Here is a 14660-nt window from a genome sequence, read left to right as displayed (position 1 = left end):
TCTGCCAAAGAACTGTGAAAAACTGAAAAGCTGTAAAAGGTAAATCAAGATGAATTAGATGGTTCCTTTATGATGATTTTCATGTAAACTTGCCCCTGCCCTGCCCACTGACCAATGTGGTGTCATATTAACAATCACTGTCCAGGTCTTTAAACAAATTTTATTTCTGAATGCTTTTAAAACAGGAAGGGATCTGAAGTTGAGCAGTTAACAAGAGCTTGCACAGCATATGCTTACTAATTAGTTAATATTTATAATAGCTTAAACTTTATTTATAAACTGTATTTATTCATATTTTGGTGTCAAAGATTTTGTCTGGGCACATTATTACCTTATATTCCCATGTTACAAAGTGATGCTGATCAATCTAGTAAAATAAAAAGATGTGAAGTTCTCAGTGTAAATTCTTGCTTCTTTGTAGAACTGTAAATACTGTTACAGAATTTTATTCAGCCTTGTGAGAACAGCTGTGTATTAATATACAGGGTATAGGATTTTTTTTATTTTTTTTATTTTTTTACTACAGAGTAGCAGGCTTAGCTGATCATTATCAAAAAGTCATAGAATGGTCTGGGTTGGCAAGGACCTTAAGATCATCCAGTCCCAATCCCCCTGCCATGGGCAGGAACAGCTCACACTAGACCAGGTTGATCAAAGTCCTGTCCAGCCTGGCCTTGAACATTGCAGGGGATAGAACATTCACCACTTCGGGCAACCTGTTCCAGAGCCTCACCACCCTCACAGTAAAGATCTTCTTTATATCTAACCTGAACTTGCCCTGTTTAAATTTAAACCCATTACCCCTTAATGATTCACTGCTTCCCATTGCTGGTCCTGCAGGGACAACATTAATGGGTTGTAACATTATTGACTTGTCATATATGAGTAAGCTACCTTAAACATACCTGGGGTATTTCCCTCCAACATGGTGGCATCTGAATTTACAAGAATAACATTCATTGAGCAAGTTGAGGCAGCATTTTGAAAGACTTACTTACAGATTTATGATATATAGTGTGTGTTTTATTAATAGGAATAATATTTCATATTCATTACGATTGGCTTCTGGACATACTGCAAGATTGATTTGGGTCATTGCATCTTTTCAAGTAAAAAGTCTGGTAATGAAATGCTTTATACCATGAGTAGTAAGATCATTTATAACTGTGCTTTTCATGGTTTTCAATGACATATGTCATTGTTGACAGATGAATTTGATGCCCATTAGGAATCAAATTTAATGGTACTATCTAAGCTTTCTGCAGTCTACCACTAATAAGTAGAAGTGTAAACCTAAGATAACAGCCTGGCAAGCTGTTTCTCATTTTTTCTGTTTTGAAAAAGTGATTCATCAGAGTTTATGTGTGTTGTGTATTTAGAAGCTTTTACATCCAAAGATAAATTATTATAATTGCTGGCAGATCAGATTTTAAAATTTACTACTGGGCTTCAATATTTAAATTATTTGGACAAGTCTGGCTTGAAGAAAAATCTTCAAGCAAGTCTTTTATGTAAAGAACTAAATTTCATGCACTCCAGAAGACACAAACAGGAAATTATTATAATTTCTTAAAAAAGAGGGGACAGTCTAAATACTGTCCAGCTAAAATGACATTGTTGTTCAGAAGTCGGCAGAGCTCCAGAGAGCAAATAATTAAAGTTTATTGGTTTAGACATAACGATTATGATATGCCCCTTTTAATGAATAATTTCCAAATGTATTAAGTGCATATTTCTACCCTCCATGTATTTTAAATCGATTTTCTTCCATATGTCCCTAATGGTATTTTCAGTGAATGAAATTTAAGACCCAAGTTTCCCCCAAACAAGTATGGAGATTGTTACTTTTTATTTGAATTAACCAGCTTTTTTAGTTTACTTTAAATATTTATTGTGAAATACACGTTTCATTTTCCGTGATCTTCTAAGAACAACATTCCAACACTCACAAATTATCTGTTATAGATATTTGACTGAAATTCACAACTTTCTAAACAACCAGATTTGACCATGTTGAGAGCACGTGCAGTACACAGACAGAGTATCTTCTAGTTGGGGAAATATGCTTATCAGTCCTGTTCTGTCTTTTTTGTTTGAAATGGTCGTTTGTAACCTCTCCCTTGCAATTGCTTCAGTTTGTTCCGCCATTTGCAAAACCAGCAAATATATTCTATAAATTTTTAGCAGTTATCTAACATTCAAAAGTTCCTGCAATATAAAAAAGAACAAGAAAGTGTTTGTTTTGGATTAACAGTTGCTGAAAGCTGTGAGCAATGGCAAAATGAAAATGTTGACAAGGTGTCAAACAACCAACTAGGTCGTTCTTTTATGGATTACTACCTTGTTTTTAAAGTTGAAAACTCCAACTAAAAACAAAGAACTAGTAGAAGCAAAGAACAGAGCATCAGAGTAGAGATGGAAGCCTATATAAGTTATTTTGTCAACTATAAAATTTTTGTTAACATCTGGTCATTTGATTTTTATTATGAGAGAAACATGGGAGAGATTTGATGTATCGTTTATTTCCTTTAATGAACTTCAATATATATAGGTATTTTCATGAACAACTTCAAATAGGATTTTATTTACCTGTTGATATACAAGGTTACCACTTAGTCCACTAAAAAAAGAAACTATTCAGCTTTTTTTTTCTCTCACAGGTAATCCCTCCTACTCCCATTTCTTAATATAATTGGAATAATAACTACAAATACTGGAAAAAAAACAAAATTTGTCAGTTGTGAGGAAGCATAATTTGGAGCTGCTCATATTTCTGTTTACAGAAAAGTCACTCATTTTTGTTTCTTTGCCATTTCATAAAATTGAAATCTACAAGCCTTAAGAACAACAGTCATTGTTACGTAAATTAAAAATTACTTTCTAACACCTATGCAAAATCATGCTCAGTTAAAATAGTCAACACTTACAGGGAATCATATAAACCATTATAAACTAATCTGATATTATTGATTTAACTTCACAAAGTACAAAACCAGAAATTAATATAAACCCAGAAATCATGAAATTATTTCTACTGCTACTTTTCAGTATGATGTACGTTCAGGAAAAATGAGAAATCCAAACCAATTGATTGGTTACCACAAAATAACATATCCTTGAAGCAAGAACACACAAATAATAGGTATCTCTTAAAAAATGTATTTTGACTTAGCAGTTAAGGGAAACCTAGACAATATAATTTGCTGCAAGAGTCTATGAATTACTTTAACTGTTATATGATTGTGCCAAAGTTCCATTTATCCCAGTTCTTGTTCACAGAATTTCCTGTAATTACTTCCATAGAAGTGGAACCACTATATTGTTTTGTAAAGATATTTTGGGAGAGCTTCTGTAAATCGAAACCATAGTCAGCACAGATCTCCAGGGTCTTAGTTGTGCTTCTGCAACATCCCAACACCCCACAATAATCTGTCTGCATTAATCTGCACTATTCATTATTTTCTCATTAATTATGGGTCATCAACAAAGCATAGCTTATCAAAGCTCTGAAGATGTGAACTTTGTAGGTTTTGCAGAACAATGGACCAGTGTTCTCTCTGTCTGTCTCAGCTGTTTGCAAACTTTTATTATAGAAAAGCAAGCAGAGGGTTTATACACCTAAATTTGCCTCAGACCATGTATCTGACAGTTGCTGTACTACCAAACACACAATTACTAGTCTATTCCAAATGTTCTTATATTTCCAGGTTACTATATCCTGTCATTTTTGTGCTAAAATTCTCTGTACTTGTCTTCTGTTTCTGAAGCTGCACTGTTCAAGTGTTGTGGTTAGAGAAAATAAAGTTATCTACTTTAGATTTTCATCTCTCCCACATTGCACATTTCCAATAACAGCTTGAAGCAAAAAAGAAAAACCAAAACTTCCCCAGTTGTTATGGACAATATGTATAAAACATTATGATTTTATAAATTAGTGTATTGGGCCTGAAGTTTTGACAGTTTAGAAACAAGTTGATCTGAAGCTTTGAAGATATAGATGGATTTTAAATGTGTAAGACAAGTAGTTAGAAGTTACATAGAATCACCATGGAATATTGAATGAAATTGCAACCTTGAACCATTACTCTTTAAACCAGTGAAGAAGACAGAGTGAAACCCCAGAACTTTACTACACAAAATTTGTATTAGTTCTGTAACATAATTTATATCAAAAAAATAACACAAGTGGATAACTCCCATGAGATTACATCTATTTTATAGTAGAGGAATTTACAGTACCCTGTTATAGATGTTCCATCTTATGTATAACTGAATGCAATCAATTGTATAAGGGAAATAAAACAAATGAATGTGACCATGGTGATTACATGTGTTCCAGTCTCTGTGGCTCAGTCTGTTTTGTATATTAAAAAAGTCAAAAGATAAATAATGTATCCTTTCGTGCTAGATCATAGTATAGTGTAAAACTATTGAAGACACTCTTACAAATTCTAGTGACAGTACTAGAAACAATTTCTCTGCCTCAGATAAATGTGCATAAATTTTCTTTTTTTTTGTTTTAATATTTTTATTTTTTAAAATTTTATGCACATGGAACATATATTCCATGTGTATAAACTTTCATTTTTTGTTAATTTTCAATGAAAAATTAATGTGTGACCATTGAATAAAAATTATATTATAGCACAGGTGTTAGAATTGGGATTATGTCAGGAAACCTATAAACAACTTTCCTTCTGATGTGATATGAGGCACAGATTCTACCTTGTTTATAAGAATGATATTTGAACAGATGAATAGATGTACAATACTTGCTAAGAAACTTTTTCTTTTTTCAATATCACCTTTCAAGTTAGAAAGGAAACATAGAAAATCACTCCATCTTCAAGTTTATATTAACCTTTTACCTGTGTTTAGTTTGTTGTGTAGTGTGCTTTTTTAATTTGCAGAGCTACTGAGTGGGAGCTTTCAGTGTGTTTCAAAGCACAAAAATCTCTTTTTGTATGAGAAAATCTTTAGACTGAAGTTCTTTATTCTGTAGTCATACAGACTTATTTGCCTAGTGACTTAGAATAAGATACTGGGAAGTATCATAACCTAAGCTGACATTTTTGTCACCCAAACTTCTAATAAATGAAGGTATTAAAAAAGAAACAGAACAGAAACTATTCCCGGTTCCTAGGTCCCCATTTCATATGATGACTGTGAATCAACAGATACATTTCAAATTACTGTAGTTAGCATATGTCCTTCTCTATGTAGACAAAACCCACAAAAATCCACCCCCAGAACCACACAACAGACACATTCCCATGCTGCCCTTCTTTTTTTGAAACCTCCTACAAAAAGATGGAGGACTTCTGGAAGTACTACATTCTGTAGCTGGCAGACATGGTACATGTAAAAGTGCCTTTAAAATCAAGGCAAAGCTCTTTGCTACATAGAGGGATGTTATTTCAAGCATTACAAATTTCAGAGCCTTCAGATTAAGAGTCTTGGATTGGTTTGAGTCAGCTGTGCAGAATTTCAAAGGGCAAATAGATAGTACTGGATACAGGAATATTTTAACAGCAGTATTTTATATTTCATTGAAAAACTGAAGCTGGTTTTGCTAAGTAAGAGCCACATTTCAGTGCAATCTAATACATTTGGATTTTTAGCAGCAAATATCTAAGGTGTTCCTTGTCACTTAAAATTGTTGCAGACTGATCAAGGCTGATCAAAAAAATCTATTTTTATAAAAGCAAAATGGTTCTAATTTTACACTGAAGTTACAAGACAGAAGTTTAAAGTAGTCATAAAACACTTTTTATCTTAGAATAGGTATTTTAAACTTATTTATTGTATCACCATTAGTTCAGAAAATAACACCATACACTGTATAGACACACAGCTGATTTACAAAGTGATGCTCAGATCCACAATATTTTAAGATTGTATTCCTGAGCATGAAGAATTTTGTAAGTAACTATGACGGAGTTTTAATTTCTAAATGGGCAATTGCTCTTATTCAGCAGGACAAATTTTATTTGTATTTTGCATATAACTGACAAGGAACTGAAGGAACTGAAATAGCTAGTGACCGATAGGCTAAATCTATTCCTCTCATTTGGAAGGTCAATTTCATACAGTGTTAAAATTATATTTTAACTGGTAAGTGATACAGTTCCATGAATGGAAATGTTATGTTTCAAAATATGGAAAAAGGTGTTTTCTGCCTCACAGAAAAAAACTTGAGACTGTACATACCGACAGTGTTGGAATACAAATGGTAAGAAACTTTTCTAAAGCAAGTGAATATAAGAATGAATTTTGAAAAGAGAAAGAGATTAATTGTATACAGTTTAATACACAAAGCTAGAAAATTCTTTGAACACAGGAGTGTGATAAAGGAATTAGAACAAAATAACTGGTATCCTTTTAACTACCTATAGAAAACTGGCACTTAGAGCCATTGATGCACTTAAAAAAACCCCAAAACATAAACCTGTGAATTACTTATCTCAAGTAAATCACCAAACAATAAAAAAGAAAACTAAAAACTAGGATACTTCTGGGGTCAGAGAGTGTCTGGGAGAGAGAAAAGCATAGCCATAATACTGACATATAGAAAACCGGAGAAAAGAGTCTATTGCTTTGTGATCTACTGATTATCTGGTAACTTATCTGTAAACACACTGCCCCTCCAAAGAAATCTGAAGAAATTTGCTTGTGTTGGATGTTGGTCTTCCAAATGGCAAGCATAATTTTTTTAGTCATTAATGTATCTACTTTAAGCATTAAAGCATATAGGCATCATCATAGTAAATGCAGTGGAAAAAAAATGTGAAATCATAAATAATATTGTTTTCAGTTTAGCATTTGTGTGGGCCATTACAAATTCAATGGTTAGATTAAAAGACATTTTGAGTTGTTGCTGGTTTCAGTGGGCTACATTCAAAGTGCGGCAAATGAGTCAGTATACTATTGAAAAAATAATGTCTGTGTGAATTAAGACTACATCATAACGTATGTTGTTGAAGAAGCTGGTTTGACATTGACTGTGCCCAGGTACAGATGTGATCTTTATTTGCTAGAATGGCTAGATAAATGAAGATAATGCTAAATAAGAAAGGAGAGTGTTGAAAAAATAATAGAATGGATTTGAAATATAAACCAAAACCAAAACATTTTAATCAGCTCTTTTAAAGCATTAATTTGTAGATTAGTGTACAAACCTATGTAGAATGCCAGATCAAAAGAGGGCACTTTTGTACCTGTTGGAAGAAATGTAGTGAAAGGCACATTTAAATACAGCCAGGTCTTTTGAGGTTCTTGTGCAACTTCTTTATTCTGCTGCTAGTATTGTGGTATTATGACATTTTACAGCAAAAAGTAGGTATTTGCTTCTCATATAAGATTCATTTCTTACCACCCAGATGATACTACCTACTTAAATGTTAAGATGTTCTTGACCATTAAGCTTCCTTTTCTTTTTTCCTTTATTAATCTTGTGATTCACTTTTGCTACTCACTTGAATATTTACTTGAAAACTATATTAAAATGATCTAATCTACTCCACAGTAATGTATTCTATCTGCTGCTGCTTTTGCTGGTAATGAATAACTGCATACTTAATGTTCATTCCCTGCTGCCTGCTGAGTTCCAGCAGTGTGTGTGAAGACTCAAGGAAGACAGTGGAGAAGCAGGAAAAGGCCAAGTGTCAAATGAGTGCTGAATGGAGCTGTGAAGAAATACTTTGTTTTTTAAACATAGCTGCTTCACTAATCTTGCATACATAAATGTTGCCTAAAAGCATGCTACCCTTTGGAAGTTTTTATTTACAGAAAGGAAAACACTTAAAGACTGAGATGAATTGCCTTGCAAAACAAAAAATATTTAATGCTTTTAAAAAGATTGTCTTGGAATAATTACCTAAAAAAAAAAATCCAAACATATTCTTTGTCCTTTTCTTGCTTAAATAATGCATAATATTGTTCAGAAAGTATGAAGAAGTAATATATTTATAATAGGAATTTCCATTCCCTAGATGTACCAAGATGTGTATAAATAGTATGCTTACATCTTCCCAGTGTTTGGATTGATAAATATCTCTATGTTGTGTCAGATTTGGCTAAAACTCTTCCTGCTGCTCTCTGTTTAGAGAACAGAGGTAGATTAATTGGGGTATACTTTATATCTGCATGTGTATTTTTCAGTTTGCATGAGAGAAAATAAAAATTTTACCTGGACTAAACTGGAGAATTTTTAAAAGAAAACTGGTGAATGAAGACATACAAAGTGCTGGGCTAAAAAGGTGTCCTGGGTTCAGCAGTAGCAGTCATTTTTCTTCTTCTTAGTAGTTGGAACAGTGCTGTGGTTTTGACTTTCAGCCTGGAAACAGTGCTGACAACACTGACATTTTTAGTTGCTGCTCAGTAATGTTTACTCCGACCAAGGACTTTGTGAGCCTCATGCTCTGCCAGGGAGGAGGGGAAGCCGGGAGGAAGCAGAGACAGGACACCTGACCCAAACTAACCAAAGAGATATTCTATATCACAGCATGTCATGCCCACTATATAAACTGGGGGCAGTTACCCGGAAGGGTCAGATCACTGCTGGGGTTGGGCTGTGTATCAGTTGGCTGGTGGTGAGCAGTTGTATTCTCTTCCCTTGTTATTTCCCTTACAATTATTGGTGGTAGCAGCAGTGGTTTTGTGTTATACCTTAGTTACTGGACTGTTCTTATCTCAACCTGTGGGAGTTACATTCTTTTGATTCTCCTCCCCATTCCTCCGGGAGCGAGAGGGAGGAAAGGGGAGAGTGAGCTAGCGGCTACGTGGTTCTGGGTTGCTGGCTGGGCATAAACCACGACAAAACATCAAGGCATATCTGAACTGTATGCCATATTGCGTTTGGCATTACTTTAAAGAAAATATTAATTCTGTCTCCCGTGCTTTATTTATTTCACCATTTTAACTGAAACTGGAAATTCTAAGAGTTAAGAGAACTCTGAACATTTGGCAGTTTGGACAAATTTCCAGCCATGAATCATGGGATTTTTTGGTGGTAGTTTTGTTGTTTTGCTTTGTTTTGTTGTTTTTTTTTTTACTCTAGTTTCTTCCAGTTTGTTTAGGCAGAATGTGTATTGTGAAATTGCTTAGAATCAAATATTAACGTATTCATAGAGGCTTCCCATAGTATGATAATATAGCAGTCTTCAGGGCAGCTGTGATAAACATCTCGTTACATTTTTCTTTCTTGAACAGTCCTAAACAAAATCAGCAGTGTAGATCAAAACCAGCTAAGTGACCAGCATAATGAGGCTTTCAAATATTGACACTTATAAATGTGTCATCTTTCCTTAGGTGTTGTAAATGTTAAAATATTTTAATTAAATACACAACTTACAAAAACAACCTGAAGCTGAAAAAGATATAAGTATTTAATTGCTTTTGACTAAAGCACGGTATATGCATATATCAAACCAAAACCAAATGTCTTTGGATACTACAAGCAGCATGGAATTCACGATATTTTCTTCCTAGCACATACAAATATATAATAAGCTTTTCCTGAGTAGCATTGTGCGATATAACTGCTAAAAGACACATCTGCTGAACAGTTGTGATTTTGTCACTGTGGAATGTCCCAAATGATGTCTTCTTTTCTCTCCCATGATAAGTGAATTTTTATGTCTGAATCTCCATGCTTTGGTATTTGTCTAGGGTGACTACTTCAAGCTTTGGTCTGTGTTGGAATCTGAATGCATGGCATAAATGTTATATTTTTCAAATAGGGAAACAACAAAGCATGGAATAATATAGGATGATCTCAGGAATTTTATTAAATGCAAAAAAGTATTCATGTTTCATTTCATTATTACAAAGTACATTTATTATAATAAAGCATAAATTGTACAAGTGTCTGTGTGAAGGATCCATTTTAAAGTTGGAAATGTTTCAATATAAACTGCAAAATTTCATATGGTTAATCTGTGTGTAACAATAATATTGGCAACAAAAGTTCAAGCTTCTCGTTAGTAATGAAGTAGGAAGAAGGTATATGTACATTTCAGAAAAGGAGAAAGGACTACAAGCATAAGAAGGCAGCTCCATACTCAAACTTGGGTAGCATTACAGACTGGTAAAATCAAAGTAAGCTTTGTTCAACTATCTAAAAGAACATTGTCCTTTAGAATTCTTATATATGTAGTCTGTATTTTAGAATTCCAAGTTGGAAGGACTTGGGAATTATCTCTACCACCCTATAGCCAGCATATGTATACAGGGAAGCATACATAGGAGTTATGCACAGCACACATTCTATTAAGCTGTGCAAATTAAAAATGTGCCCTGAGATACATGGTCATAATAAAATGAAATCTCCTGTAGGATTTAGTGAATGTGTTAAAAGACTTTTTATCCATAAAAATGTGTAAAACTTTTAAATAAATTAGCCACTTGAGATTGTTTTCCTCATAGAAATGTTCCCTTCTGTGTACAAATTACTATTGTATGCTGAATATCACAGGAGGAGACACTTCCTTCAAGAAACTCAGATGTTTATTCTTATGTCATTGCTACTTGGCCTTTTCATAGCTGCCACAGGGAATAAAAAGAGGCTCCTAGTGACATCTTCACTATTTTTCTGTATTCTGTTTCTCAGGCACACAGCCATCAATGGCACTGTTGTCCTTAATATTGTTTGTTTTGCAGGTTTTTGTTTGGTTTGGGGTTTTTGTTTTTTGTTTGTTTGTTTGGTTGGTTGGTTTGGTTTGTTTTTGAGATTTTCCTCAACAGCATTAGTCAAATGGCTTACATTCATGCAATTTTCATTTGACTGATGAACTAGAAATAGGTCACCATAATGCAGAAGTGGTTGCGAGAATAATACTGCTACTACTGGTCACATCTCCTAAGTAAGTTTTTCAGCTTTCATTTTGCTGGAAACTATATAGTCTGTCATATGAAACTGGAAGTTTTTCTTATGCAGTCAGGAGCAAATCACTCAAGCTTTGGATTTCTACTGGGTTTACTTATTTTTAGTAATGAAAGAATTGTAGCTACTAGCCAGCCAAATGTGTGATGCTAGGTGCGCACAGACTGATATTTTTTCTCTTGTATCATTTAGGTTTCTCTACAACAGAGGAATTTCTGTATGAATTGCAATATCAATCAAATGAAATTAAATCTCAGCTGGAATCTTTGGTTGGTATGCATCTTGTTGAAAAAGAATGGGATACAGAATCCAGAATCGCAACACTGGTGTTTAATATAGTGTTTGCACCTAACAAACCAATGAGGTAAGCTGTTGTTCCTTGTTACCAAGAGAATATGTAATAAAATACTGTATGGTCACTCTTAGCTATGTAGGCATCTCCTTGCATTTTTTTCTTCATTTTGTTTTCACCTCAAAGATCTATTATTTTAAGTTTTCTCACTTGCTGCTTCTCAGTATGGTATCTTTGGTATTAAAACTGACAGTGTTTCTTTTGGATGCCTGTGAGATGGCTCTGTTGAGTTACTGCATTAGTCTGTGTGTGCATCAATTTATTTCTAAACATTGGAGTATTGAAAGACTTTCAATAAAAAGTAGTTATTCTAAAATTCATGGAAATTATGCAGACAAGATGGTCTATCAGTCTTGAAAAAGTTTTCCTAGATGTCATGTGTGCATATTCTTTGGCTGAATGGGATTGCTGAATTTGAAATTAGTCTCTAGATCCCCAGTAACAACAGTCCACAGGAAAATATTACCCTCTTTCATAGCTGTGATGTGAAAAATTATGGATTTGCTTTGATTTACATTATTATCCCACCTCTTTGAAAAGAAGCTGTGAAAGGGGGATCCTTTCAGAGAGAAAGAAGTTGCACATTCCTTTTGAATGAGCAGTCAGAAGTGTATGGGGAAGAAGTTGGAAAGAAGCTTCAGTAACATGCAGGCACACGATAATTTCATATGCTCAACATTACGAGGAAGATTACAGTCACTGCCAAATATTATAGGTTGCATGCAAAGAGAGTATTTTTATGATGCTGGAGGGAGCTCTTATTTCCAGTAGCCCAAAAGATAACTGAACAAGGATCAAACCTTTAGGAATGACTATCCACTCACCCCATGTACTGTCAATTTAGAGACCTGTCTTATTTCTACACTTTCCTTCCTTATTTTATTATTTTGTTTTGTTTTATCTTTTTGTGCTTAATATTCATCAGGCTTCATGTAGAGGACTCAATAACTGCAATTAATTAGGTTCTTTATCTCAAAATCTACAGCACCAGCTGTCTTCTTAGAAGGTCTGAGGATATTAGATTCTGAAGTTTTTCTAAAGTACATGAACTTTTGTCAGATGTATTTGATTCCAATATGAACTGTTGAAATATTCTGGACAAAATTCTCTTAACACCACAGTACATAAAGAACAATAAGTAAAAATATTGAGTTCAATTTGTTTAACTCAACAGAGAGTAAGCAGAAGAAACAAATTTCGTGGGTGTGCCAATTATTTTGCTTTAGTATTATGTCCTTTCTTGTATTTTGCTGCAAATATTGAGTACTATTTAGTCTACATTCCAGTCTAAGTGCAACTGATACATACTTTGCCATGAAAAATTAAGAATGTATTCCACCTAAAGCTGTCTGTATTTTCATTTTACTGTAGTATAGTTCTACACACTCAAAGCTTATTTGGGACATTAGTTTACTCAGTTTATGTTTTATAATGTTTTTCCATGTGTTATTCTATCTGAAATTTTAAGGAATGAAGCAACTCTTGTAGTACAGTACACTGCAGGAGGTATTTGGAAGTTTCCAGTGCTGTTCATTGCTTTGGAGCCAGAAGTGGATGATATCATCAACATTGAAGCAGTTGGCCTGAATAAGGAATCTATAGTTGGCTTTAAGCTTACAAGCCAGACAAGGTAAAAATACTTATAATAAAGTATTTATGCAGTTTTCTGAGGCTAAAACCCACTCTCAAACATCAGATAGGATAGATCTGAGAAACAGAATCATAACTGGGCTGCAGCTATTTCATCATCGATTTCAAGTGCTGCATTTTATAGATAACAAATGTGATTTTGAATCTATACTGTAGAAAACAGAAGCATACTGTGTTTAGGCTCTTGCGTCTCAAGAGGAAATTTATGGAATAGATCCAAATGCTTATGTTGTGACTTCAAAGTTTTGCCCTAAAATGCCTGTGTGTGTTCAAATGTGTAATACAATGTTCAGGAAGGTATGTTGTGATACTAAAGGCTACTATTAAAACCTTCATGGTTTTACTATGTACTTCATACTTACACTGAGTTAAAAGCAATTCTTCACATTGTGCTCTAAAAAATTTCAAATGTGCCATTCTTTTTAGAATATGTTTGGTTTATTATGAAAGCATGTTATGAATTCATCTCCACTCTGCCCTTTCATGGGATAAAATAACAGTGCCATTCTTCAGTATTTTGTTATTATCTTTTTTAAAAATCCTGCAGAAATATCTATTAATATAATTTTTATATACTTCTCATTATTTTCTCTGAGTTTCATTTCATATAGGAAATTCATAGTGTCATTTGTATCCAGCAGAAAGCTAAGGAAGAAATTGTCTGGTACTGATAGATAAGTTTCAAAATAGCAAACAGTGAAATTGAAGGAATCATGATGCTTACAATCTAATTAGCTTATGGAAGTTTTCTGAGTATTTTTTTTCCTTTAAATTAACTATTTTTACTATGCATCTAGAAAGTGTGCCAGAGATACTGATTGACAATTAATTATTATTGTAGACACATGCTTTTGTGGTATCCCCAGCAGGAAGTGTCCTTTGTTCCAGCTGATTTTTGTTTTAAGAGTTTATTTCCAAAACCTGTATCTCTAAGATGGACAGTTGTTCCAGCTTTCAGATGGCTGTCAGTGATGATGATTACTAAGGATTCTGAAAAATGCTTATACCACAGTGTTCAAATTAACAGTTTCAGTGGAATAGGCTGTTTCAGGAACAAAAACGAAGCAATTGCTCTGGCAATACTGTAATCTCCTGGTAGGTGTTTGATAGTAGTGAAGAAACCTAGTGTTCTCCCAAAGGATGTTATAAAACCTCAGCCATTACAGTTATAAAAAGAAGGAGCTATGATGGAAGACAGATTCTCTTGTTTCCTTTAACCAATTTCCAACTTTATTTTACGCAAGGTTTCCCCCAATATATTTCAAATACAAAATGTAATACTTGCATATACTGAATAAGCTCCATGTTGTAAATAGTGCCAACAACTGTTCTGTAAGTTTTATACTGCTTTATCTTGTCTCTGACTTCCTTACAGGATTTTAGTGGTGGATGTTTCGTAATAGAAATAAACCAGCCAACCAATGTTTAGGATATTGGATCTGCAGTTTAAAGCAATTACACAAGAAACCAGCATACTACAGATGTAATTTAATGCTTAAATTACTCAAATTACTTAGATTAAAAATTAACCCATGAAATATTAAATTATGGATTGAAAGGTTCAATTGGGATATGAAGTGTCATCCTATAGACCTCCCCTGATAAGAATGATCAGGCCTTTGGAGTTTTTTCAAGTAAACAATTAGCAGCGCAATCACCTAGAGAATCAGTTCTGGTACTTAAAAGAGATGCAGGTTTTTTTTCATTCTGCATATAGATATTTTCTGTCTTCCTTCCTTCTGCCGGATAGTACCTCATGGCACTGCTACCTTGAGA

General features: G+C 33.8%; 1 protein-coding gene across 1 annotated transcript in view; it reads left to right on the top strand.

Moving 5' to 3' along the window:
- CFAP47 (cilia and flagella associated protein 47) overlaps positions 1-14660 on the top strand; it is a gene marked incomplete at its 5' end in the record, with an annotated part of 281148 nt that overhangs the window by 249281 nt on the left and 17207 nt on the right. The window contains 2 exons of the mRNA XM_062608026.1: positions 11075-11246; positions 12703-12864. Of these exons, the coding sequence (XP_062464010.1) occupies positions 11075-11246; positions 12703-12864 (334 nt within the window). The remainder of the gene's footprint in view (positions 1-11074; positions 11247-12702; positions 12865-14660) is intronic.

The sequence above is a fragment of the Pezoporus occidentalis genome, unplaced genomic scaffold, assembly GCF_034315485.1.
Source record: "Pezoporus occidentalis ecotype Australia unplaced genomic scaffold, CSIRO_AGI_Poc_V1 ctg129, whole genome shotgun sequence".
Taxonomy (NCBI): Eukaryota; Metazoa; Chordata; class Aves; order Psittaciformes; family Psittacidae; genus Pezoporus; species Pezoporus occidentalis.
The sequence above is the reverse complement of the archived record's forward strand: the minus strand, read 5'-3'. Positions and strand labels throughout refer to the sequence as shown.